This window comes from Grammomys surdaster, unplaced genomic scaffold (assembly GCF_004785775.1).
Source record: "Grammomys surdaster isolate TR1022 unplaced genomic scaffold, NIH_TR_1.0 126066, whole genome shotgun sequence".
Classification (NCBI taxonomy): domain Eukaryota; kingdom Metazoa; phylum Chordata; class Mammalia; order Rodentia; family Muridae; genus Grammomys; species Grammomys surdaster.
In genome coordinates this window covers 5,792,496-5,820,482 of record NW_021620876.1, presented here as the reverse complement: position 1 = coordinate 5,820,482, position 27,987 = coordinate 5,792,496, and the positions used below count along the sequence as shown (strand labels likewise).

General features: G+C 40.3%; 1 protein-coding gene across 1 annotated transcript; it reads right to left on the bottom strand.

The window, feature by feature from the left end:
* Positions 1-16,435: 16,435 nt before the first annotated feature.
* On the bottom strand, positions 16,436-27,563 carry CUNH3orf85 (chromosome unknown C3orf85 homolog). The gene is made up of 3 exons (XM_028755612.1): positions 27,491-27,563; positions 18,192-18,328; positions 16,436-16,525 (listed from the first exon to the last, which is right to left on the bottom strand). Exons 1-3 carry the CDS (start codon positions 27,561-27,563, stop codon positions 16,436-16,438), a joined length of 300 nt encoding a protein of 99 aa, XP_028611445.1.
* Between the last annotated feature and the right edge of the window lie 424 nt (positions 27,564-27,987).

The window sequence follows — 27,987 nt, the reverse complement described above, 5'->3', positions numbered from 1 at the left end:
CATGCCACACTGCCTTCCTCCTGGTTATGCATGCTTTCACCATGTTTTCTGTGACATTCCCTGAGCCTTCATGGAGTTGACATAGATGTTCCTCTCTTATAGCCAGAATATTCTGTCATGAACATTTCAGAGTGTGCATGAGTCTATGTACATAAAATGTGTGTATATTTATGGATGTGAGTATACACACGTGTGTGTATCTATGTGTGCACTTATGTGTGTGTGAGCCTATGGATGTGAGCATATGTGTGTGTACCTATGTGAGTTCACATACACGTGTATACATCAATGTGTGCATTCCCATGGATTTGAGCACACACACGCACATACACAGACACATATATCTGTGTGTACCTAAGGATGTTAGCACATTCATGTGTATTTGTATATCTATTGATGTAAATACATGTATGTGTGTCAGCTTGTGAGTGTACACACATGTGTATTCCAATAGATGTACTCACATGTATCATGTTCCACTGCAAGGCAATGAGTGCTTGCCATGCTTTTGGCAAGGTCATATACTAGGTAGTTCACATGACTTGGATTTTCTCGCAGAGCAAAAAGAACTTATTAAAGTAGTTGGAATCCCCAAGGAGACACAATTTTCTTTTCTTTTTTTTCTTTTTCTTTTTCCTTGGTTTTATCGAGACAGGGTTTCTCTGTGTAGTCCTGGCTGTCCTGGAACTCACTCTGTAGACCAGGCTGGTCTCGAACTCAGAAATCCACCTACCCCTGCCTCCCAAGTGCTGGGATTAAAGGCGTGTGCCAACACTGCCCGGCTAGAGACACAATTTTCTAAACTCAGAACCATTTGACTTTCCAACTGGGGCACACTAATTTTGGCATCAGGGAACAATTTGGTTGATGAACCTAGATATAATCTTTAGAGAGTGTCTTAAAGACGAGGTTGGGAAAGAGGCTTAGTGAGAGCTTTCTTGTGCTCACATCAGCTTTTCCCATCAATCCATGAACCCATTTAGCCCCTGTGCATTGTCATGGAGAGCAGGAGCTGAAGTACCATTTGAGATGGCTGAATTACCTAAAGAGATGGCTCAGTCATTTAGAGCATTTGTTGCTCTTGCAGAAGACAGGGGTTTGATTCCTAGCACTGACATGGTTGCTCACAACCATTCATGACTGCAGTTTCAGGAGATCTGAATGGCCTGCTCTTGGGCTCCCGGGCTGCATGTGGTACACATACATGAACACAAACAAAATATTCCTATGCAAAATAATATAAATAAATAGAAAGACTTGTCAGATCTGAGGCAAGTACAGGACAAATACTCTCACTATAGTATAAGACAAAAGCACTCCTAAGTTTTTAGGGAGCATGTTGGCCAGGTCCTTTATTTTCTGCTTTTTGATGCTTGACATTTGATGTCTTGTTGGTCTCAAAAGTTATTGGGTTTTCATACTCCAAACTGCTACTCACCTGCTCCAGAACACATCATTTTAAATTCAGGTATCGGACACCACAATACATCCCTCACACCCTATAGAACTGACTGAAGTTACTCACATTAGACAATTCCGAGTCTACTTACTTAGGCTTACTGCCTCCTTCCTCACAGCAACCTTCTCAAAGGCTATTGCCTATAGGTTCCCTTTTCCCCTACCTCTTGTCTGCTTCAGTGCATTCTTACATACCCTGCTGCCTTTGGGGAATCATGACCTACAGATTAACTTTCCAGTGGTAATCTTTTCATCTGTCTGCCTTATCATACTTAAATTGAAATAAAGCTAATCAATACAGGAAAGGAAAATCATCATAAGGACTGAAGAACCACATGAGGCTGGGGTCAACAGAAGCAGGAAAAGAAGGGAACACCTTTCCAGAAAGATTATTATGCAACTCAGCTAGATCAATTTTGTTGAACTAGAGCTGCCATGTAGGAGGGGACAACAAAACAAGGATGGAAGAATTCAGATCTCATTTGGTTGCAATCCATGGACTAATGAATTTCGACATTGACTGATTAATTTGAGCAAGAGAAAGTATTAAAGCAACACTTTCAAATGAGTCTTAATTGGTAGTTTGGAAGCCAGGTGTGGTGGTGCTTACTGATAACCCTAGAGCTTGTGTGGTAATGGAGGAGGATCAAGAGTTTAACGTCATCCTTGGGTACATATCAAGTTTTAAGGCAGCTTCAGCTTCATGAGACCTCATCTCAAACAAGCATGATTTGGGCAGCTGGAAGCTGGTCCAGCCTAAGGACCTGAGTTTGGCTCTCCACAACCTATAACTAATGTTTTGAGTGAGAAATACTTCTCGTGTTAGTCAGTGTTCTATTGCCAGGAAGAGACACCGTGACTATGGCAACTCATATAAAGGAAAGCGTTTAATTGGGGCTTGCTTATAGTTTCAGAGGTTTAGTCATGATTTCATGACAGGGAACATGTCGGCACAGAGGCTGACAAGATGGCTCAGAGTTCTATAACCAGACCTTCCGGCAGCAGGAAGAGAGAGACACCGGGACCAGCTTGAGCATTTGAAATCCAAAAGTCCAACTCCCGTGACACACTTCCTTCAACAAGGCCACACCCACACCAACAAGGCCACACCCACACCAACAAGGCCACACCCACACCAACAAGGCCACATCTCCTAATCTCTCTCAAGAAGCACCACTCCCTGATGACCAAGCATTCAAATGTATGAGCCCATGGGAGTATTCCTATTCAAACCACCACACATTCCATAGGCTCATGTTGGGGAGCACAACCATTTACTGGGAAGAGAAAAACCTCCTAGGGCAAGTATATCACTGGATATGAGTTTTATACTCAGGCCTAGCTATTCTCTCTCTGTGTATAGTTCTCTGTCTGTCTGTCTGTCTGTCTGTCTCTGTTGGTATCTTTGTCTGTCTATTTGTCTTTCTGTCTTTATCAGTCTGTCTGTCTGTCTGTCTCCTTCCCTTGTACTAATGAAATGTAATCTCTCTGCTTCTTGTTTGCCAGATCAGCTTCAGGTTGAAACTGTAAGCCAAAATAAACTTTTCCTTTCCTAAATTGCTTTTGGTCAGTATTTTATCTGCCAAAGAGATGAAACCATAACTCAATGTAAAGTTGGGCACTATTAGATAGACAGTATCTAATCACAACGCTTCTATAGCAAGATGAAAGGAGGAAACAGGAGAATGACCAGTCACTCACAGAGCATCTAGTTTCTTGTTCACAGAACTAAACTGAACAAGAGACCCTGTCTCAAGCCAGTAGATTGTAAGGACCCAAGATTTTCTCTGACCTTCACATGCATATCATAGCATGTGTAATGCCTGTAGGCACACACGAATACACATTCATGTATACATACATATATCATACATATACAAAGATTAAAATAGCCGGGCAGTGGTGGCGCATGCCTTTAATCCCAGCACTTGGGAGGCAGAGATAGGCAGATTTCTGAGTTCGAGGCCAGCCTGGTCTACAGAGTGAGTTCCAGGACAGCCAGGACTACACAGAGAAACCCTATCTCAAAAAACCAAAAAAACAAAAACCAAAAACGAACAAACCAACAACAAAAAAAAAAAGATTAAAAATAATAGTGAATTGGATACTTTAAAAGAAGAGTTAGATAGAGCTGCCTTATGAAACAGCGAGCCCCTGTGATCACAGCATCCAGTCCAGGTGGGGATGTCACTTGGTTTGAAGTGGTATATTACAAACAAGCAAACAACTCAGAGGTATTGGTAAAACACAGAGTCTTATTTAGCAGGTCCAAGAAGAGGCTTGAAATTTCACATTTCCAGCAAGCTAACTGTCACCAGCCACACTGTGACTTGCAAGGAAATGGATGACCTCTACTTACAATCTGTCCAGTTCTTTGATTTTTTGGTACTATCATGCTGAGAAACAGCAGGGTGAAGATTTTCATCCAGTATCAGCTCGAGCTATTCTGCTTGTCCTTATTTGAGAAACTCAGTTCGAGAACACCGTATCAAACTATGCAAAAAGCATATGCACACAGTCTTTTGTCTCAAAGTTACCTCACAACACAATAGATTGATGGGAGCAGAGAGAGAATAAGCACCAAGTTGTGCAAAGGTTAGAACTAGAGGGGACTAAGAGGGGGCACCGAGACAACTTTAGAATTTCTAGAAAGATACAAAAGAAGAGCTGTGGGCCTTAATAATGGCTTAAGAATATAACTTGACTCTCTGATAAGAATATAAAATTCAATTTCAGCACATCATGTAATTCTTATAAAAATTTAAAAAGAAATATTAATATTGTCATACGTGTTCATGTGTGGAGGTCAGAGGACAACTTCCAGGAGTCTGTTCTCTCTTTCCCCAATGTGTTCCTGGGATCAAACTCAGGTCATTAGACTTGGCACTAAGCACTTGCAGCCTTAAGTCATCTTACTGGCCTTCCAGCATGTAACTATTGGGAAGCTGCATATGAAAAAATTTCCTCAAATAATGCTCTTCCTGGTGTGTCCTTTTGGACCTTGAAGGTATGATGGTATCAAAAATATTTCATCAGAAGAATTAAAACTACTTATCCATAAGCTTTTATTTAAAAGGCAATTTTATTATGGCTTTTTATATGCTGTCAGTCTCTGAATCATGAGTTTTCCAATATTAGGTAAAAATTGTGTTTAATTTACCATTTATTCTAGTACCTACATGTTGTTTTTATCTATTAGCATATCTTAATTTTACAAAATAGTAGGTCTTCTTGCGACATTTTCTTGGTTCTCTGTTTTGAAAAGGTCCAACAGTGACAAACTTGGGGAAGCAGATGGACGCTAGTACCGCTGTAGATTTACAATTCAGAGAGATGCTTTTAAAAATTTTTATTAAAAAAAAATCAAGCATCATTTAAAAATATTTACTTTTGTTAGCATACAAGATATTGTTTGATTATGGCATTTTCCAAATTATGGCATTATCCATGTTGCCTCTCTTCTTCTCTACCATCCCGCATCCTTTGTAATCTTCCACCCACAACAGCTTTCTTGCCACACTCATGACCCATGTGTCCTATTGTTCACTTTTTTGCATGTGAATAGACCAAAAATAAGCATGGATGGGAGTGGTATATCTGAGGTATATGGTAGTTACATTTTTAATTAATTAATTATTTTACTTATTTACATCCCAAATGTTTCCACATTTCAGACCTCCCACCCCACCCAGAGCTCTTCCTCCATTCACCTTCTCATTCCCCCCTGAGAGACGACATCCCAACTGTGGCATCAAGTCTCTACAGGATTAGGCACATCCTCTCCCACTGAGGCCAGACAAGGCAGTCCTCTGGGATATATATGCCAGAGCCTCAGGCCAGCCTGTGTATGGTCTTTAGTTAGTGGTTTAGTTTCTGGGAACTCCCAGGGATCCAAATTAATTGACACTGTTGGTGTTATTATGGGGTTGTCATCCCCTTCAGTTCCTTCAATCCTTCCCCTAACTCTTTCATAGGGATTCCAGACCTCAGTCCAATACCTTGCTGTGGGTATCTGCATCTGTCTCAGGCAGCTGCTGGTAGAGCCTCTCAGAGGATATTTTTTAATATGTTGAGATGCCAGCACTCTCGTTTCCTTAATGATTAGACTATTTCATACTTTCACCAACAATGAATAAAGGTTCCTTCCCCTGTACACCCCGCCCCCCACCCTTGCCAACAGCATTACTTGTTATCAATTTTCTTGATGATATCCATTCTAACTGGGGTGAAATAGTATTTCAAAGTGGTTTTAATCTGCATTTCCCTGATGGCCACAGGTTTGGGCACTGTTTTAGATACTGTGATAGTTAATTTTGATTCTTAACTTCATGCCAACTAGAATCACCATGGAAAGAAATCTCTGTGCATGGCAATGGTCTATATTAGGTTGATGTGGGAAGCCCCAACTTAACTATGGGTGACATCATTCTATGGTCTGCAGTTCTGGATTGAATAAAAACACAGGTTAAACACAAGCATCTATCACTCTCAGACTCCTAACTGTGGACACTAAGTGACCCCCTCCTCTTTTTATCCTTCTGCATATTTTCCATGCCAGTGTGGACAATGTCCTCTGGAAGTGTTGTTAAAAATATGAGCATGTTTGTGTATATGTGCTTCCTTACTGAACTTAGATCTAGGCTGGCAGTGGGTAAAAACCATATGAATCCTCCTGCCTCCACCAATGATGGTATTACAAGCATGTGCAGCTACGCCTGAGTTTTGATGCCGGTGCAGTTGATGTAAACTCAGAACTTATGCATGTGCAGCAAGTGCTCTTACTCACTGAAACATCTGCCCAGCATCCCTGTTGGTTATTTTACTGCAGCAGCAAGACAGGTAGCTAACACAAATACTTATTGGCCACTCTTGTTTCTTCTTTTGGGAACTGTCCATTTCATTAGCCCATTTAATGATTGGCAGTATGTTTACTTTTAATTGTGCAGTTCTTTTATATTGTAGATACTAACTCTTTGACCACCAGTGGCAAAGGTTCGCTCCTATCCTGTGTGATGTCTGTTTACTCTGAGAGTTTCCTCTGCTGTGCAAGTTTTACATTTTACGCAGTCCCATGCATTCATTCATGTTCTTGGGCTTGTTTCCTGTGCAGTTCTTGCTCACGTCTCTATCTTGAAGTCGTTTCTTGTATTTTTCTTTAGCAGTTTCAGCATTTTACCTTTAAATTGAGGTATTCGATCCATATTATATTGATTTCTCTGCAGGGTGAGAAATATGGATCTAATTTCATTCTTTTTTCAGATGTTTATCAAGCTTGCCCGCACCACTTGTTGAATAGGCTGCCTGTTTTCTAGTGTATGTTTTTTTGCTTTTATAGAAAATTAAGTGACCACAGCTGTGAGTATAGGTTTATTTTTAGTTTCTACTTTCCTTCATTGATTTACATACATTTCTGTTTTTATGCCAGCACCATCCTGTCTTTGCCACTTTGGCTTTGTGGTATTATTCAACATCAGACATTATGATACCTCCAGCAGTTTTCTTTATTTGCTTAGGATTACTTTGGCTATCTGTAGTCTTTTGTGTTTCTGTCTCAAATTTTTGATTTTTAAAAACAGTTCTCTGAAGAATATCATTGGAATGTTGATAGGGCTTGGTTTGAATGTGAGATTATTTTTGGTGAGAAAGCCATTTCACAATATTAATTCTGCCAGCCCATGAACATGCAAGGCTCTTCTCTTGTATACTGTCTTCTTCAGTTTCTTTTTGAAGTTAGACATCAAATATTGGAAATGTTAGAATTATAGAAACTTAGCAAACAATTCACTTGTATGCAATATAATATCCGTCTATTATAATTAATAAACCAATGTTGCCCTATTATCACTAACCAAAACGTATAGACTGCAGTAAGGCTAGATGTCTGTGTTGTACAGTTCTGTAGGTGCATAACCTCTGCAGCTACCAACACATCAGAAACTATTCATAAAGAATAGCTTCCTCCCTTAACCACATCCCCATAGCCCACTTCTTCCCTCTCAGACCCCAAGCCTCTGACATTACAGATCTGGTTATTTTTATACCCTTTAGAGTTGTGCCTTCCTAAAGTGTCATATACTTAGATTCATATAACATACAAACCATTCTACTGGCTTCTCTAACTTAGCATGGTGGCTTTTCAAGGCTTGAAAGTTTTTTTTTAATTTTTATTTTATTATTATTTTTTTTAGTGGCTGAATAATATCCCACCATGTGGATGTACCCTTTTTGCTTGTTTGCTTTATTCATTGAAGGATATCTTGATAGCGTCCAGTTCAGGACAATGAAGAGCTGCTATGAACATTCATATTCAGGTTTTTATGTTGATCTAAGTTTTCAATATAATTGGATAAAGGCTTAGAAGGGTGGTTGATGGATTTTATAGGACTGCACTTAAGCTTCATCAAAATCTTGTAAGATTCAAAGTAGATGTGTCATTTTGGAGCTTCAGCAGCAGCAAAGAAGCATTTTTGTTGTTCTCTATCCTTGTGAGCATTTGATACCAGGTGGGTTTTTGTTTTGTTTAATCTTTTTGTGTCTGTAAGATTGTTTATATGTCATGGACCTCTCAGTGTGCAGCTAGATACTCCTCATACTGCCAGTCATTTCATGCTTGTGTTGTGCCAGTAGTATCTCTGCCTCACTGCAAAGTTCCCTAATGTGCAGCCATTGTGATTAATCAAGAGACTGTCTTAAATACTATATTGACTAGGTTATGTCAACATGGACAAGCTAAAGTCATCTGAGAATTAAGAAAATGTGTTCATAAGATTGGTCTGCAAATGTGCTTACAAGGCACTTTCTTAATTTGTGATTTATTGGGAGGATGCAGCCCATTGTGTGTGGTGCTAGTCCTGAGCTAGTGGTTCTGGGTTCTATAAGAAAGCAGGCTGAGCAAGCCATTTATAACAAGCCAGTAAGCAGCACCCCTCCAAGACCTATGTATCAGCTCGTGCCTCTAGGTACCTGTTCTGTGTAAGTTCCTGCCCTCAAACTGTAAGTAAAATATAACCTTTCCTCCCCGAGTTGCTTTTGGTTATGATATTTCATAAAAGCAACCATAACCATAACTGAAACTGTTACTAACAATGAGTAAGGCTCCTTGGATTGTTTAGGGTAATATACAGGATTCCATAAAATAATATTTATATAAACTATTATTTTGAAGTATACTTTCTTCGAAATTGGAAAGTAAATAAACCTCCATGTCTCATTAAAATCTTGTAAAATTTTCTATATGGTAATGAGAAAAAGTGAACAGGAGAGGCATGCTGTAATGTATCTATTATTTTGGTTTTGTTTGTTTACTGCTTTATCTGCATCACTGTTGTGCAGTGGTTTGAATAAGAATGGGTCCTATAGGCTCATATATTTGAATGCTTGGTCACTAGGGAGCAGCAGTATTTAAAAGGATTAGGGGGTGTGGCCTTTTTGGAGGAAGTGTGTCACTGGGGAGGGGCTTTGAAAGTTCAAAAGCCCAAGTCAGGTACCACATCTCTCTTCTGCTCCTGTGGATCTGGATGTAGAACTCTCAGCTACTTCTCCAGCACCATGTCTACCTGCATGACACCATGCTTTCTGCCATGCTGAAAATGGATTAAATCTCTGAAAATTTAAGCAAGCCCTAGTTGAATATTTTTAAGAGTTGCAGTGGACATGGTGTCTCTTTACAGCAACAGAACACTGACCAGCAGTTATGAGAATCACATGTTTAGTTCTTATTACCCATATCAGGCAGCTGGTATGCAATGTTTCTGGCCTCTGCAGGCACCTGCATTCGCATACAGGTACCCACTCACAGATTCATATGCCCACAAACTTAGAAATGAAAGTAGCAAACTTAGAAAATAAAACAAGTCCAAAACTTCCCTAACTTGGCACCTGTTTTTTAGTTTAAAATAATTTTGATTTCATGATTAATATGTAACTTATCAGGATACTAAGTTAAAGATCTGTTTAAGCTCACTTCCAATCCTGCCCTTTTCCCTTCATAGACATATGAAAATATGTCTTTTTCTCATAGACAACTACCAACAAACTTGGTTTACATCCTTCCAGATCATCTAGATTTTTTTCATGGACGATAATGATGTGACACACACATACACACACACACACACACACACACACACACACACACACGTACACACAATCTTGTGTACTCCATTTGTCTGAGATGCTTAGATCAATCCGAGGGAAATAAACGGAATTAGTAAAATCAACACATGAAAATAAAACTCCTAATATTTAATTAGCCCTGTATGTACAGTAGTTGCCATTCCTGCTATTCTATTTAAATTGTAATAAATTGTCACAGAAGGATGGATGCCTCTTGATATCGGGTCTGTTGTGTAGATACAACTAAAGACCAAGAATAAGACAACACATTTGAGTTCCCATTCATGTCTTTTATGGATTCACTGGACAGCATGGTGGAAAATTATCTTATTTACTCATCTGGTTAGTAACAGAAGGGTAATAATAGAATCTTGTAAATGTTACTTCTATGCTGCGTCAGTATCACCGACTCATCAAGTACTCTCTGCCTATCAGACACTGTTCTGGATGTTGCTGGAGTTACAAGTACAGATTTGAATTGAATCCTAACTTGAGAAACATACCTCAAGTGTATAAAATATATGTATGTACACTATAGCAGTAACACTATATAAATACACTGTAAGAATAAAATATGTAAATATAGTATAGTATAAATATAAGTATACATTATATAAATATATAAAAATAGAGAAAAGCATCTTACAGCAATTGCATATATGACCTCTACTCATCCTTTAAAACTCTAACCTACAGCTTCTTCCACACTAAAGCCTTCTCTGTCTTCTGGCTGAGAAATTTTCTCCAAACAAAGATTAGTAACTAGAGCTTCTATGATTTCCATTTGTGTAAACAAGTGAATAGTTATCTGTCTTACTGAATTAGGACTGACTGTGGGAAGGGAGCTGGCTCAGTCTCTTTAGATCTTCACCATGTCTGTGCCGGACAAAGATAGCAAAGCTGTTTGCTAAATAAGTGAGTAAATGAGTCCAAAATCATATACAGAATAATTAGGGAGCCTGTATGGATCTGACCTAGGTTCTCTGTGTATATGTTATGGTTGTGGAGTTTGTTGTTCTTGTGGGACTGTCTCTAACTCTTCTGCCTGCTTTTAGAACCATTTCATCCTACTATGTTGCCTAGTCCAGTCTTGATATGAGGGTATATGCTAGTCTAATTGTAACTTGACATAACATGTTTAGTTGATATCCCTAGAAGGCCTGGACTTTTCTGAAGAAAAACAGAGGAAGAATGGATCTGGGGAAGAAGGGAGGTGGGAGGAGGGGCTGGGAGGAGAGGAAGGAGGGGTAGTGCAAACTGAGGTAGAGATGTGATAATATATGAGAGAAGAATAAATAAAAAGGAAAAAAAGGCCGGGCAGTGGTGGCACATGCCTTTAATCTCAGCACTTGGGAGGCAGAGGCAGGCGGATTTCTGAGTTCGAGGCCAGCCTGGTCTACAGACTGAGTTCCAGGACAACCAGGACTACATAGAAAAACCCTGTCTCGAAAAACAAAACAACAACAACAACAACAACAACAACAACAACAACAAAAAGGTCAAAAGAAAAGAGATGAAACAAGTTGGCAGAGGAAGACCAGAAGCACTTTTCCACCTGGGCTTCATGTAATAAACAGAGCAGGCACAACAAAAATCTGCAATATGGAAATAAGAGGAGGCAAGCTCCACTTAAATAATCTATAAAGGGTTTCAGGCCTTGTGGCCCAGGACAGTTGAAGGCATTACCCTTAGTTCCCTCTCCCATTCCTAACACTCACAATGCTTTCTTTTCCTTCCCTCGTCTCTCTTCCCTCCTCTCGCTTTCCTTCCTCCTTTCCCTTTTAATTTATACATATGAGTGCTTTGTCTTTGCGCATTCTGGAAGAGGGCATCGAATCCTATTACAGATGGTTGTAAACCACCATAGGGAATTGAACTCAGAACCTCTGGAGGAGCAGCTAGTATTCTTAACCACTGAGCCACTTCTCCATTCCCCTTCTTTCCTTTTTAAAATTAAACTACTTATCACTTCTTTGAGAATTTCATACATGTATACAATGTATTTTTATCACTGTCACCCTCGTTTCCCCAAAGATTTCTCCAAAATCTCCTCCTCTGTTTCCTAAGTTCGTATCCCTATGTTTTTTTCTTTATAACCTACTGACTCCTATTAAAAATGCCCAAATGCATATGGACATTTGATCATCTACTGGAGCACAGGCAACCCGCCAGAGGACACACTTCTAAAGAAAACTGATTATCCCTCCCCAAGAAGCCAATGGCCAATAGCTCCTCAGCTAGGGTGGGGCCCCATGTGCCCCTTCCCATCAGTGCTGGGACATTGACTAGCTTTATCTTGTATAGTTCTTGTGTAGGCAACTACAGCTGCTGTGAGTTCATGAGCACAGTGGTCCTGTCCAGAAGATATCATTTCACCCTGATCTTTTCTTCCTTTTGGCTGTCATAATATTTCCACCCTGTCTTCTGAGGGTGAAGGGTGAATGAATGTGTGTGATTCCCTCCCTCCCCTCTCTCTCACATGCACACACACACACACTCATGTCTCAACACTCCACTGAGACCTATTCTCTGTACTTTAACCAGCTTTGAGTTTCTGCATTATCTACCATCTTCTATTCCTCTTGTTTCGATTCTTATTTCAAACTACGCACTTGTGCGTTAGCTTTTCACTGTAGGACATAAGAACTTGCATCCTAGTTAATGATTCCTGTGTGGAAGAAGTGAGAGCTCGGAAGCTCCACTTCTAGCTGAGGAGCTCCTGGCAACTAGGAAGGGATGCCATATTTCTTCTGGGATGTGGACACTGGTATGTTGTCCATGTTCATAAAAGCAGCACTAACTGGATTCAGTGAGTCATTAAAAATCACAACAAGACATAAAGCAGAGAGGGTACATATTGGAGGGTATAGGGATAGTTGGAGGAAAGCTGAGTATGGATATAATCATGATATTGTTCATATATATCAAATTGCCAAGTGAAACTATTGTAAAAAGGAGTCCAGATCATTCTGCAGGTGTCCTGGGACTCAGATCCTTACCCATCACAGCCATCTATTGACTATCTAAGCCTGGTTGGTACAATGTACAGCAAAATCTAAAAAATAAATAAATCATGTTATTTCTTCACTTTTATCAGTGAAAGGTTCTTAAGGAAAACAAGTTTTGAACATGTTATATATTAACTAACCTGAGAACTACACTTTTTGTATCAATGAAGGAAGACGTGGAATTGTTCTCTTGGACTTGCTTAGCATTGGAATTTCCAACCAGAGACAGTGTGACTCAGCCTTACAGGAATTCAAGAGGGTGTAAAGTCCAGTACACCATTAAGGGTCAGGCTGAACTTTGGCTTGTTTGTCTATTTACCCTATAAAAAAATGTGGAGATGCCTAAGCAGAACACATGGTGTATAATAAGAGTTGGTGAGCCTCAAATTTGGAAAGAAGGCTCTGGGGACTTTGAATTAAGTGAGGACTGTCACAACCTGTTACTTCTATTGAAACAATGGGTTTCTTTAATTATTCATATGAAAAAGCCAAGCAAAGACGACTCCCTGAAGACCTTAGAGCAGACACCTTCTATTTCCGAAGAACTCAGTAGCTGCAATATTTACAGTCTGAAGAACACAATATAATAAACACATCACCATCTCCACCACAGAGGCCACAATCAGCAAGTAAGTAACAAACAGGTTCTTAGTCCCCAGTCCTCTCTGCTTATCCTCAAACAGACTTGTACATAGGATTTACAACTTGCTGTCAGAAAAGAAACCCAAGATTGAAAGGTATTGCTTATGTCATCTCACATGTCACTGTGAGAATCATCCATAAAATTGAGCCTGCCAAATAAGGATTCCTCAAGGTGCTCAGCTGCCTGTGCGCCGAGTTCTGAGATGTGCCACCCAATATTACTTTTGCATTACATACACTACTGATACGGGCCGTTCTCACAACTTGCCTAAACATCTGGATATGCCTTACTTCCTACTTGGCCCTGACACAGTTGTCTATTAGATTGCCGGGGGGAGGGGGAAATGTTTTTCTTAGGAGTAAGTTGCTTTTGTTTTGATTATTTGTTTTCTGTTGCCCTCTAAGTTTCCAAAAAGAAAAAAAATTATCACAAAATTATATTTGAGTAAGAAATCTTGGTGTGCCCGTTTGATAGCTATCTAACTGCAGAGTTGCTTCTTGTTGTTATTTAACTCCTTTGGTAACTAACTCAGAGTTTCACCTCCTTGGTGATCTGCAATTCACCCAGCTTTCACTGACCAGAATGAGGAACTCAAAGTCCTTCTCTCTTCCTCCACTATCACAGCTGTGTATGTGAACATGCTGTATGTAGACCATCTAAATAAAAGGTTGTAATAATTAACTTTATGTCTTAATTTGACTGAGTGACAGTGCCTAAATATGAGGGTGAGTCCCTCTCCTGCATATTTTTTTGTGAGAGGATCTTGGTGTGAAATTTACTTTGAAACAATTGAAATTTAACGGATGCAGATTATCCTTTATAAGCCAGGCCACCCTCATCCAATCAGAGGCTGTAAGTAGAAAGGTCTGATCCTCTCTGGCCTAAAGGGACTTCTGCAGCACACAGCCCTGAACTTTGCATTGCTTCCCTGACTCCTCTCTTCTCCCGTATTACCAGCCCACCCTGTGTGTTTGGCTTGCTAGCCTCCATAATTGCAGAAGCCAATACCTTAAAATGAAACAAGAATAAGGGAAAAACTCCATGCACATTCTACTGGTTTTGTTTTTCAAGAGAACTTTTTTTTTTTTTTTTTTTTTTTTTTTTTTGGTTTTTCGAGACAGGGTTTCTCTGTGTAGTTCTGGCTGTCCTGGAGCTCACTCTGTAGACCAGGCTGGCCTCGAACTCAGAAATCCGTCTGCCTCTACCTCCCAAGTGCTGGGATTAAAGGCGTGAGCCACCACCGCCCGGCTCAAGAGAACTTTAATACCCTAGTATTTTCTAAGTTTCTATTAACTCCTCGAAGCATAGAATTCTTAAAACAGTGAAAACAGGTTCATAGGAAATTCCAAATTTATTAACTATAGCAGAAAGCAGCATCTGAGTTCTTTGCTTTGCCTGTCTGTTCTGTTTTTTTTTCCCTCTGTTTATATTTCTTTGTGGTGCTAGAGAATCAAACCCACAGCTGTACTTTGCTCATGAAAAAAAAAAAAAAAAGGATTCTATCATGAAGCTAGGTCTTGAGCTCCACTCTGTTGTGTGGATTGAAAAGGTACAGCAGTTACCGTTATAACTCACAAATCAAACTCAAGTTTCTCCCGGAGAATGCGTGCACTTAGTCCACGGGCAGGCTGTAGGCCATAGGGAGCAGCAGCCCATGTCCTCCACACCTGGGGAAAGTCTTATGGTGTAGCTTCTCAGCATCTGGCTGTTCTTGGTGTAGCTTCTCAGCATCTGGCTGTTCTGAGTTACTTACCACTAGGCAATTGCTTACAATGGCTATAAGACCAGAAGAAGAACAACTATAATCTTCAGAGGATTAAATGACCTGGAAAGGCCAAAAGAAATTGTCCCAGGAAACAATTGATGTAAGAATATGGAGAAAATCAACTTCTAGAGACAACTATCTTACTTATCTATGATTTGGAAAAGCAATCTTGGCAATTGGTTATAGCATCATCCCTAACTGGGGAAGCATTTCAGAGATGCAAGGTCAGAAGAGAAAAAAGCAGTCCACTTTTCTCTTGAGTCAAATTTTCTGCACCATTGAGAAAGATTAATAATGTACCCAGAAAGCATGTTAAACTATTATTTCCTACTAAAACAAAGTAAATAGGTTTTGGGAACAAAGTACAAAATTTTCACATTTTCCAAGACTTCCATAGATGAGTGGCTTCTAGTAGGTTCCTAACCACTAATGTCAGTCAATATTATATTTCCTACTGCCCTCAGCAGGATGCCTTTGATGGAAAAAGTTTCAAGTGGATAGAGGATTGGGTAAAGAAAATGTAGTACATATACACAATGGAATTTCAAATATCTGTAAAAAATGAAACCATGATGTTTTCAGGAAAATGGATAAAACTAAAAATCATTGTGTTAAATGAAATAAACCATACTAGAAAAACAAAGAACTGGATATTTTCTTTTGTTTGTAGAAACCAGATTTAAATTGGTTGTGTGTGTGTGTGTGTGTGTGTGCATGTGTTTCCTGAAGCTAGAAGGCGGATCATAAGAAGGTAGGAAGAAATCTTGGACAAGAGGTGAAACAGAGGATAATGTGGTATGTGTAATAAGAAAACAGAAAGGGAGACTCGTGGGGGATGAAAGGAAATCAGCTAGAGAGTGAGAGGGAGTGCAAGGGATGGAGCAGTGAAACCAGATTATTGGGACACATATGTATGGAGGTGCCACGGTTGAAACTGTTACCTTGTATGCTATTCTAAAAATAATAAGATAGCAATAGAACATTGTTAGGAAGTGACAAGTCTTGGGAAAGGGGCTGGATGCAGGCTCTGTTTGAGATGACTATGCTTTGACTTAAATAAAAAAAACAAACAAAAACAAAAATGAGCCAACTCTTTCAAAGAAGAATCCACAAAACAGAGAGCTGTGAACAGAATGTTTTAATGATACTGTTAGTTGAATTTTGCATCCTGTTTCTCAGAAACGCCCCTCTTTGTGTAAATGCTTTTACTTTAGTCGTTATTTTCTTTCTCAACAATGGGCATTTACGGAGAATTTCCAATTTCATTCACATGTCTGCAAGGGTTTTTCACCAGTGCCCCTTTCAGAGTCTTCATGAGCTAGACATAATACATAATGTAGCGAAGGCTGCATTAGCTCTTCCCATTTCTCCAAGCCTGTGGTTTGAGCACACTGCTGTGCTAACTCCTACCATATCTGTTCTTTCCTTTGCAACACTCAAGTCCATTTATGGGGCAGCAGATATATCAAAGGTCAATGTGTTCATGTCAAAATAGCGCTGTGCACTTGCTTTCAAAGAAGTCGATGCTTCCCAAGCCTGCAAAGGAAACACAAGTCAGGATGTCTGAGCAGGTGGGCATGACTGCACTCGTAGTTCTCTTTACCTAACATGCGTACTAATCTGTTCATTCTGGTGCCCAGATGTCTAACACTGTGAATCAACATGGTTGCCTTGTGACAGTACAGAACCTAACCATTGATTACTGAATTGGTCTATGGTAACAAGCAGGAGTACACTTGAAAATTTTAACATCCCATAAAGAAAGCACCGTGTATCAAGCTGATATACTTATTTCATTTGCCAAAATAAACCATGTTGGATAGTAGTAACTGTAAATGATAGCTGCTGGAGAAATGGGAGCACAACAGTACGTGCATTATCTAGCTGGTGGTTTTCATCAGCAGCTGCCGAGCAAAGCTAAGTGGCCCTGGTAGACCTGCTAAGACCTAGCCGTGCAAAGAAGGCTAGGATTGGGGCTGTACAAAAACAGGGACATTCTACTTTTTTTTTTATATGTATTTTTATAATGCACTCATGCCTGATCGACAATGACAACCTGATACAGAAAGAGATAAAGAAACGGGGGGGGGGGGGAGAGGGCAGAGGAAAGGAGGAGGGAAGAGGAGAAGGAAGGACGGGAAGAATGAAGGAAAATTTAATAATTTGTAATATACGTATTTTTAAGTTGTTAAACTGTAAGGGGGCAATCATGGCTAATGGGCATCCTCAGGTAAGTTAGCAATTTCACTGGGTTCACACTTCCACTGTTTTCTTCTATAGGAAAAGTAAATGTGACAGACGACTGGAGCTGGAACAAATGAATAGAAAAATGCATAAAAGGTAAGCACATGAAGGAGCTTCAAAGGCACAATGATGCTACAGAGGAACACTAGTCAGTAAACAACTAAGAGTAAACTAAAGTGTGGCCATTATCCACTTATCCACGTACCCAAGCATTCAATAACATATTAAGCCTTGACTGTAATGGTTTGTATATACTTGGCCCAGGGGGTGGCGCTATTAGACGGTGTGACCCTGTTGGAGTAGGTGTGACACTGTGAGTGCCAGCTTTAAGACTCTCATCCTAGCTGCCTGGAAGTCAGTATTCTGCTAACAGCCTTCAGATTAAGCTGTAGAACTCTGTGCTTTGCCTCCACCATGCCTGCTTGGATTTCGCCATGTTCCTGCCTTCATAATAATGGACTGACTCTCTGATCCTGTAAGCCAGCCCCAAATAAATGTTGTCCTTATAAGAGCTGCCTTGGTCATGGTATCTACTCACAGCAGTAAAACCGTAACTAAGACAACTGTGTAGCAGTAATTGTGTAGATTCAAAGGATAATTACCTTGATGGATAGGACACAGGCCTGACATTTGTAACTTAGTGAGGTTGAGAATATGAAACTAAGAATCCCCATGTTATTTTGAGAACTGTTCACATATAAACAGCATGCAAACGGGAGGGGAAAGGAAGCACAAATGAAGAAGAGGATATCAGAAAGAAAAGGACATTTGTGCTCAATATTTCAGCAAGATGTGGCATTTACTAGGTAAAAGCCACTTTATAGGGAGGGAGGGAAATTACAGCTCTGGGAAGCTAAAAAGAGAACGGCAAGCAAGGCTGGTATCATCAGAATGCCAAGGGATGGAAGGCCAGTTTACAAGATTACAGTAAAGGACTACTTGTATCAAATACCAGTACCTCATCAGCAAGTGATGTTCCCTTCCCATCTGGGTGATGATCTGGGTCCCAGAAATCTTGCAAGTGTATCACTTGTCTTTTTAGGCGTAGGAACTGGTTTGCTGGGTCCTCCATCAAAAATGGTGCTCCCAACACTTCTGCAATTAGACCAAGGGCACAGAGTCTTAGGACATGCATAATGTATCTATGTTTCCTCTGAAAAACACAGCTCTGGTGTTTGGGCAACCAGGTTTCTGAGGTGGGACACTGTGGGGGATATGACTGGCCCTCTGTAACCTGTGTAGTGTCACCACCATTACCTAAAAGTAGATAGAAAAGTATGGCAGAGTTGTGGTTCATGTATGGTAGCTCACAGTCTGGATTAAAGTCCCAGCTATTTTGAAATTCTGCAAAACTTACTACTTAATTCTAATTTTCTTGTAGGTAAAGGGCTCTGGTAACAACACATAATAAATTGCTATAAATGCTGCATAAATTAATAGATACTGGCTCCTGAACTTAAACCAGCCAGTCAATATTTGTATCCTGCTACATAGAGACTTCTAAGCCAATGGGGGTTACATGAGATTCTGTCTCAAAAACTAAACAATAAAACACATGCAAACTAATTCCCAAGGGGCTAGAGAATGGTTAGGAACACTGGCTGTACTTCCAAAGGACCTGGGTTGGATTCCCAGTACCCAATCTGTAAGTCCCATTCCAGGGAATCTTGTACTCACGTATGACCTCTTCTAGTCTCCATGGGCATCAGGCATGCACATGGTATGTAGACATGTTTGCCAACAAATTACCCATATGTATTAACAACAACAACAAAACCAGACTTTGTTAAAATATAGCTCACAGGGGGGAAATTGAATATACACTAAAAGTCTCCACAGCCTGAAGTAAGTTTAAGAATAATGTTCAGGGCTGGAGAGATGGCTCAGTGGTTAAGAGCACTGACTGCTATTCCAGAGGTCTTGAGTTCAAAATCCCAGCAACCACATGGTGGCTCACAACCATCTGTAATGAGATCTGATGCCCTCTTCTGGTGTGTCTGAAGACAGCTACAGTGTATTCATATATAATAAATAAATAAATCTTTAAAAAAAATAATGTTCAAATGATATAAAACCAAGCCAGATAAAAATGACAAATATTCAGAAAAAAATAGAATATATATTTTAAATTACTGCTTATTTAGTTTTTTTTTTTCAGAATTTTCTCTGTGTAAACAGTACTCACATTATTTTCATTTTTACCTCTACTTCTCTCCCCTCTAGCTCCTCCTGTGTCCCCACTTCCTCTCAAATTTGTGACCTCTTCCTTTTAAATTATTATTGTTATATATGTACATATGGGTGAATGCATACTCAATGTTCTCAGCTCACTTAGTATTCCTCATAAGTATATGTGCTTAAAATTGACAAGGGATTGCTTAACCTATCTGGGGCTCCTCCCTGGAAAAGTCTGATTTTTCTTCTCTCTAAGAAGTCATTATTTTCATGGAGTCCTTCATCTGGGAGTGGTGTCCTGTGACAGTCTCCTCATCTTGACATCTCCATGTTGACAGTAGACTGTATTTTGTTTCTAGTATAACAATCCTGCTCAGAAATGCAGCACAATGTGATCAATGCAGAGAAAAAACTGGAACTCCGCCCTACCTTTGCAGTAACAATATAATCTGTGTCTCATGTTTGGTAAACATTTCTTACAAAATGCAATGCTAAGAAATGCTACATCCAAGTAACCCCAAAGGAGAGGCCCACTCGCCACGGGAACAAAGCTTCCCAACATCTGTGCATACTACCACCTCAGAACATGATGCCTTTGCTATCCAGCCTCAAAATTAACAGGGCTTATGATCAACACTCCATTTGGAGCCAGGTTATAGTGAGATATAGCGCTCTCTCCCATAGGACTTGCCGGTTAGTTGGGGTCAAAGGTCAATGATATGCAGCAGAATGAGACAGCATTCGATACACTTACATTGTACTTGAGGATGGGACATAGTGCACAAACAGCTGTTTCCATGGTTTATGATGAAGATATTAGACCAAGAAGGTAGCAGAAGAGGCTGGGGTTTTCAGTTTAAATTAGGGGAATGATGTGTGGAAAGAAGGTTTAATGGGAATCTACAAAGCCTACATCTGAAAACAAAGGCTAGAAGTAAGTAGAAAGAGTCATAACTGTTAATATTTAATTTCAGAGCATTGTCATGACAGGTGCCAGGGTAATATGGTCTTAATATATCTAATCCAATTTCATGTAATTGAGCTGGGATATTTGCAAAGCCTCTCTAACAGTTCCCAGAAAACACCCCCTTCTCTCCTCCCCCCAGCTTCCTGATGTCCATACCCTCGGACATTTCCCACTTTCAGTTCATAGAGCTGTGCTGTGTAGCCCAGGACACTGCAAAAGTGATGGCATGTTATTCTTTTGTGACTAGTGTAGAGCTTCTGATGTGTTTTTCATTAAGTTACATGCTCTAAGAAAAAGTAGATGCTATGATCTGAAAACATCCAAGTAACCCCAAAGGAGAGGCCCACTCCCCAAGGGAACAAAGCTTCTGGACATCTGTGCATACTACCACCTCAGAACATGATGCCTTTGCTCCAGCCAGGCCTTAAGATGACTGTTTACCCACATAACTGTTGTATCTTTACTTAAAAAAAAAAAAAAACAAACCCAGCCAGGCAGTGGTGGCGCACACCTTTAATCCTAGCACATGGGAAGCAGAGGCAGGCAGATTACTGAGTTCGAGGTCAGCCTTGTCTACAGAGTGAGTTCCAGGACAGCCAGCCAGGGCTATACAGAGAAACCCTGTCTTGAAAAACCTAAAAAGAAAAATAAAAAAAAAAAAACCCAAACAAAACAAAAGTGGTAACAAAAAACAGAGCCAAAACCAAGGCCCTAAGCCACTCACAAACCTCTAACTCTGAGATGGGAATAATAAATGCTTATTGTTTTAAGCTGCTACGGTTTGAGGCAGTTAGCTACATCATAGTAGATAAACACCGCAGTAGGCACTTAGAGTAGTAGGTCCAGTAGGTTGCAGTAGGTCCAGGAGAAAACGTTGCTCACAAGGGTGAGTGTATAGTGAAGTAAGGAAGGGTCTTAAGAACATTAACATTCAAAGAACACATTCTCAGAGGTATGTAAATTTTGTGCCCCAAGACCCTCATGTTCCCTTCTTTTGACTCTGTTCTGATAATTGTCTTTGCTTGGTAAGATATCAGAAGATAGCCCTGACCCACAACCTTGGTATGCACACAGCGAAAGAATAAGCCACCTGTGCCATGTGGGAATTCATAGAGTTAACGTGTAACTTGAAGAGAACACATTGGAACCAGACAATCTATAGTATGTGTAACTATTTTTTAGGGATATTTTGCCTTATTTTATTTCTTTTAATTTTTAGACAAGGTCTTCCTGTGTAACTAGGCTAACCTGGTACTGACTGTGTACACAGGCAGTCTCAAGCCCTCATCTGTCCATCAATCCTTCTATCTCACCTTCCTCTGTATTGTAAATAGAAGGACACATCATGTTGAACAGTTTTAAGGACATAATTAATTTGCATACCACTGTGGAGACCTTGCAGAGAATCTGGTTTTGTCAGTAGACACAGAGATCTCAAGAGCTTGAAAAAGACAGTGGAAGTGAAAAACATAAGTTGAAAGGAGCCAACCCCCAAGAAAGAGTCTATCCAACCAAGATCAAGTTCAGACATATCCACTTTGCCAGTATGATGGAGAGGAACAGCTGAGCTGGAGACATGACATGCTTAGACAGTGTTGAAGGGTGAGTTGGTCCTGGAGCCCAAGGTATGTTGAATGCAATGCCAAGGGATTTGGATTTTAACCTGTAAATGCTTTATAATAATTTTTGAACAAGAAAATAAGGGGCTAGATTTACTTCTAGTTTTTTTTTGTTGTTGTTGTTGGTTTTTGTTTTGTTTTTTCGAGACAGGGTTTCTCTGTGTAGTCCTGGCTGTCCTGGAACTCACTCTGTAGACAAGGCTGGCCTTGAACTCAGAGATCCACCTGCCTCTGCTTACCAAGTGCTGGGATTAAAGGCGTGCACCACCACTGCCCAGCAAGTTATTTTTATTTTAATATAAATGCATGAAATGTAACAATGGTCATTTTAATTTTTTTTTTGAGAAATTACCTCACTATGTATAGTGAGGCTAATTATAACTAGGCTAGCCTTAAATGCATGGAGATCTGCCTCCTCTATTTCCAACTGACTGTCTGTGCTATTATCAACAAACATTTTAATTATTTTTGAGGCATCAAATTCATTTGTATGTTTTGTAACCACCATCTCTGTTCATTTCCAGAACCATGTCCTCATCCCACACAGAACGGTGTAGCAGTGACTCTCAACTCACCCTCTCCCAGTTTCTGGTAACCACTTCTCTCCTTCCTGTCTTCTTAAAGATACATTTTAGGTACCTTGAGTAAGTGGACATATTCTTGCATTCATGCTTTATTTCACTGAGAAAACTGTACTCAGGGTCCATCATGCTGTGAAGGGCCTATTCTCTTGTAAGGCTGAACAGCATTGCATAAACATGCCACATTTATCTTCCCGTTCACACCTCCGCTTTGTCAGTGGAGAGGCAGATGGAAAAAGGAGAAGGCAGATCAAAAGATACAAGGTTGAGACTCTTCTAACTGTCAGATGTGTGATAATGACCATGGAGATGGGAAATCACCACTGATCTGAAGACACTCAGAAGAGCCCTCATTCATTCATAATATGGACCAATCAGCACTGGTTTCTGTTTCTCTAAGAGGTGCTTATGGTGGACTCCTCTGATTTCTCATTTATTCTTCCTTAAGAAAAGGCAATAAGTCACTGTGTTCCATATCCTGGGCCTGATAATCTGTTTTAAACAGTGTTTTCAAAACAATGTGAATTGCTATGCAAAGTAGACCAAATATTACCAGGAAATAATGTTATTGCTAAATATTGATGCTTAAGTTATTCCAGGTAAAAGGAGAAAATGTAGTAGTTGCTTGACACAGTGTTCCTTAGGATCGTCTAGAAGAAAAACTCATATTCTGCAGCGCAATTATCCTGGTGCGTTGTACAACCTCTTAGAACAAAGGAGCAATTGCATAAGCCTCAGTAGAGAAGTGTGATTTAAAATATATGCTGTTGCTATTTTAAGCTTTAATCACCCTATCTTTGGAACTCTGTTCCCCTTTTCTTCATGGAAAATGTTTTACTGATACAATCCTCTCTTCCTTCCTAGGGCAAAGGACCCAGCTCAGCAGACAGGTCCAAGAGGCAGCCAATAAATATTAATCGGTGGTGATAATAGCATCACCCAGGAGACAGAGGGAGCAAGTGTTATTTATTATCTGGCATTACAAACGGGAAAATTGACCCTGGGGGATGAGATGACTCAAGGTCGCATCGGAAGCCGGTGACCAGGCTGGAAATAAAGTCTAAGTAATGTAGTGGAGCACGCAATTACCCTCTCTGCTTCAGAGAGTTCTCCTCCCCTTTTTGTTTCACTTGATCACCCTTGAAAGTTACTGAAAGCAAGAGCAGCGTTTTGAGTTTGTGGGTCTATTTAATGTGGCTGGGGTCTCAAAATTCAACCCCGAGTTTTATTGCCTTGTTGGTTTTCCTAAGGGTATTTTGTGATTTTGTTTTCTTAATGCAGTTAATACCAGCCAGATTAACGCCTTTATAAGCCATAAAAGCATCTCTCTCTCTCTCTCTCTCTCTCTCTCTCTCTCTCTCGGCAGGGTTTCTCTGTGTAGCCCTGGCTGTCCTGGAACTCACTTTGTAGACCAGGCTGGACAGAAATCTGCCTGCCTCTGCCTCCCAAGTGCTGGGATCAAAGGCGTGCGCATCACCGCCCGGCTGCATTTCTCTCTTTTTACTTTTTAACTCTTTATAGCGTATCATTTCTTCATTCCCTATTAGAAAGACTTAATAAGTTCTGTTTTCGTTCTAACAAATGTTCTCAAATATCCTCCAAAGAAATGCTAAAGGCAGAAACTTCAGACTGGACAGTTCACCTGGCACAAGAGACCCATGCTCTTCTGTTCCTGCTGGTGACTGCCTACTTCGCACATGCCTCCTCTCTGTTGTCAAGGGGGCAGAATTTCACACTCTCTAGGATGTACTGGAATAAAGGAGAAAGGGTCCCTAAGAGGCAAGTATAGAAGAAGATGGTGTGGAAACGATACACAAACATATACAAATGTACCAATATTGCCAAAAAATTAGATCCTATAAATGTTGGGGGAAAAGGTAAGGCATTTTCTATTGTTTCTCTCTCCAGCTCTCTCTTTCTCTTTCCCTCTCTGTCTGTCTCTCTCTCTTTCTCTCCCTCTCTCTTGAGAGACAGTTTAGCTTTATAGCCCAAGATGATCTCTAATTCACTGCTGTGCTCCCAACTCAGCTCCCTAGTGTTGGTATCCCAGTCATAAGCAACATGTCTACCTTTAAGTCCTTATTTTTTAAAGGACAAGGAAACCACTTATTTTATTCTCTTTTTATACTTGACTTTGGTCATTAAATCAAAGACTTGTGATTAAGGGATGGACAACTTGGTATTTAGTACAAGAAATAAGTGAGGTGAAAATGGAGCAGGAGGCCGGGAGGTGGGGAGGGGAAGGGGGGAGACTAGATGAATGAATATGAGAGAAGAGGGGCCATTTGGATTATGAATGAAGAAGTGAAGAGAAAAAAATTAGAAAGAAAACAAAAAAGGAAGAAGCTATCTTCATATCCTCACATGTGCCTATAGTCCTGGTCCTGGGGAGGCTGAAGCTGGAAGACCAAAAATTTGAGGCCAGCCTGGGTTAAATAGTGAAAGTTTGTCTCCACAGATCTAACAGGAGAGCCTTGGTGTGCATCTGTAATCCCAGAACTTGGAAAATGAATGGAGGTGGAGCCAACTTGAGCTACGTGAGGCCCTAATCTCAAAGGGAAGAAAGAAGTAAAAAAGAGAAAGAAAGAGTAAAAAGAATCAAAGGAAAGAGAGAAAACTGAAGAAGGTAGAAGAGGGAGAATGAAGGACAGATGGTCACAGAAGGTGAGAAGCCATGGGGCAAAGGAACAGGGTTGGAAGGGGTAAAGAAAAGACACCAATAGAGGAAGAGAACTGGGAAACAGAAAGGTTGGCTAAATTCTTTAATTTAGCTTGGCTTTTCAATTCTGGTGTATTGAAATATTTAACAGGATTCTTCACATCTGAACCTTTAGCTACAAAACCAGTTTTATTGACCTGAGAATTGCTGATGCCTTCAAATTCACTCCTATGCCCCTGTCTCCACTTACTGAGTGGTGATGTTATAGCATCTGTGGAGAATCCTGCAAAGGTACATCACCTGAGTTTAACTGAAGTCTGTTCCAGCTTTCAGCACAGATATAATGACACACAGATGCAGGTGGATTTACTGCGCAGTTCCTTGGATATGTTTTGGGAGCAGCAAAGGTCTCACTAGTTTTTAATCACATGGACAGGAAAGTTGAGACCCCATGAAAGGCAGCATTTCATACAATATGATAGTGACAGATAATGCCACTTCCTGGCTGTGTTTAGGATATCCGTATCCCCAGGGCTACAACACATGTTGCCACAGGGAGAAATAACCAGTTTCGCTAGTCCATCCACTACTCAATGAGTCTGGTCTTTAGCTATACCACCTTTCTCTCCAATCAGATTATTTCCTGTCATTATTATTTATTGTCACTATACATGTCCTTAAGAGTATCAGTCAATCCTACATCAGTACAGACCCACACCTGTTACCCCCAGCATTTGGGAGGCTGAGGCAGATAGATCTCCTGAACTTCCTAGACAATTCCAGGATACTCTAAGCTACATAAGACACCACTGTCTTGCTCATTATGAAATATAATTAATCAGGTAAAATTATAAAAAAAAAACCAACCCAAAACCTTATAAAATAAAAGTTGTATCAAGAAATACCAAGTTTCCAAAGGATTAGAGCCTTCGAAGGGGCAGCTGCGAAGAGCCACTCCTATGACTGAGAAGAAAGGTGGCAGAGGGGGGACTGAAGGCACAGACGAGCTCCTGAAGAAGGAAGTGTGAACATAAAAGTCCTTGTCATAAAAGATAAAACTGAAAATGAAAAGTCCTTTCAAGACAGAGTCACAGCTTACTAACTGGAGAGTGGGAACTAAAGGTTGGAATGACCAGAAACAAACAGGCCAAAGGTGGTTGATTTTTCTTCCTGTCTCCAGCTAGCAGATGTCCTTGTACTTTATGGATAGACATGATCACAGGTCAACGACATGGACATGGACCTCCACGTTGTTTTACATGTGGCTCAGTTCCAGCTGCTAAATCAAAACTGAAAGGTGTAAATGCCAAGGGACGGGAATCTGTTTTTTATTTTAGTAGACTAGCAGTGAAAACTACCCTTTACAAAGCAAATTAGAAACAACCGAATACTTCTGCAGTCTTTCTGTTTCAGGCAGGGGCTCACCATGTAGCTCAGGTTAGCCCCCTTACTCACGCTCCTCCTTCCCCCAGCCTCATCAGTGCTGGGATGGCAGATATCTCTATCACTCCTTACTCCACCTAATCCTCAGTAATATTCAAAGATAGACTTATTAGGGAAAGGCATTTTAAATCTATGTATTTTCCATAGTGTTCCTTGCAACCCAGGGTGGCAACCAGCTCATTCTGTAACCAATGATGACCTTGAGCTTTTTCTGATCCTTTTATCACTCTACCAGTGCTAGGATTACAGGTGTGCACTACAATATCAGGTTTATGTAGTTGCATATTAAGCAAAGACTCCACTACCAGAGCGTGAGCTACAGCCCCGGTCTCCATATTTACTCTCTCCTCCCTGCTATGTGGAATTCCTAGGAGGTTTCCCATCCAATCACTAACCAGGCTTGACACTGCCCGGCTTCTGAGATCAGATAAGACTCAGTGTGTTCAGTGTGTTTTGGCTGTAGATCCAATATTTACTCTCTAGGTTTGATTTTATTAATTCCCTGTTGAGATAGATACACATTGAATTGAGAACTACTCTGAGCATCGATAGTATAAGGAACTGCCTGGAAAAGCTGCTGGCTGGGCCCTGTTACCTTGTCAAATATGCTTACTCAGCTTGCTGGCTTCTGTTCTTTTGGTGAGGAACGAATGGCCATCTTACAGGGACTAGTTCTCTAGGACAAGGTTTGCTCTGTGTTCTGATGCCCATGTTAACTAACTTCAGTGCAGCAATAAACGGATTCTGCAGCAGGAAGAAGGGGCTTGCTTTCAGCTGTACTCCATGTACAATGTGAACTGCTTTAGCACCCACCTGGGGATAACTGTTCAGTGTGCTCACGACACTTCTCAAAGCTCCCGGTTTTCTTTTGATAAAATGAGGGCATGGAACCGACTTTCAGATTGATCTGGAGACTTGAATTACAAGAATTTGGAATGTCCCTGACACATAAAAGGAACTTAGCTGGCAGAATTAGTATTTGCTGACTTTAATTTAGGGGAAGGCAGTTCTTGACCTAAATGTTCAAAGGAGGTATAATTATTATTTTTTTAAAATCAAACTATGGCACTCACACTTCTAATTCCCTGTCCAGGGAGTGTCTATGTTACTATTTTGAAAACAGAATCAGTGAGATGTTTTGGGAACTCTGCTCTCAAGTTTAATGACTCAAGTGAAGCCAGCAATCATTTTTGAAAATGGGTAATGAGGATCTCTCCCTATCCACCGAAGTCAAGTTGCAGGGGAGAGTCATGTGTTGTACGGATAATCTGTGGTGGAGAAAACTTTGTAAATAATAAAAATAAACTTTT

Excerpts from the sequence above, each read along its gene's own strand:
- CUNH3orf85 (XM_028755612.1), bottom strand. The coding sequence starts at position 27,563 with ATGCCCTCATTTTATCAAAAGAAAACCGGGAGCTTTGAGAAGTGTCGT. Across the intron at positions 18,329-27,490 it reads CACTGAACAGTTATCCCCAG|AAGTGTTGGGAGCACCATTT; the intron begins GTGGGTGCTAAA and ends GTCTAATTGCAG. Across the intron at positions 16,526-18,191 it reads GAACATCACTTGCTGATGAG|GCTTGGGAAGCATCGACTTC; the intron begins GTACTGGTATTT and ends TTTCCTTTGCAG.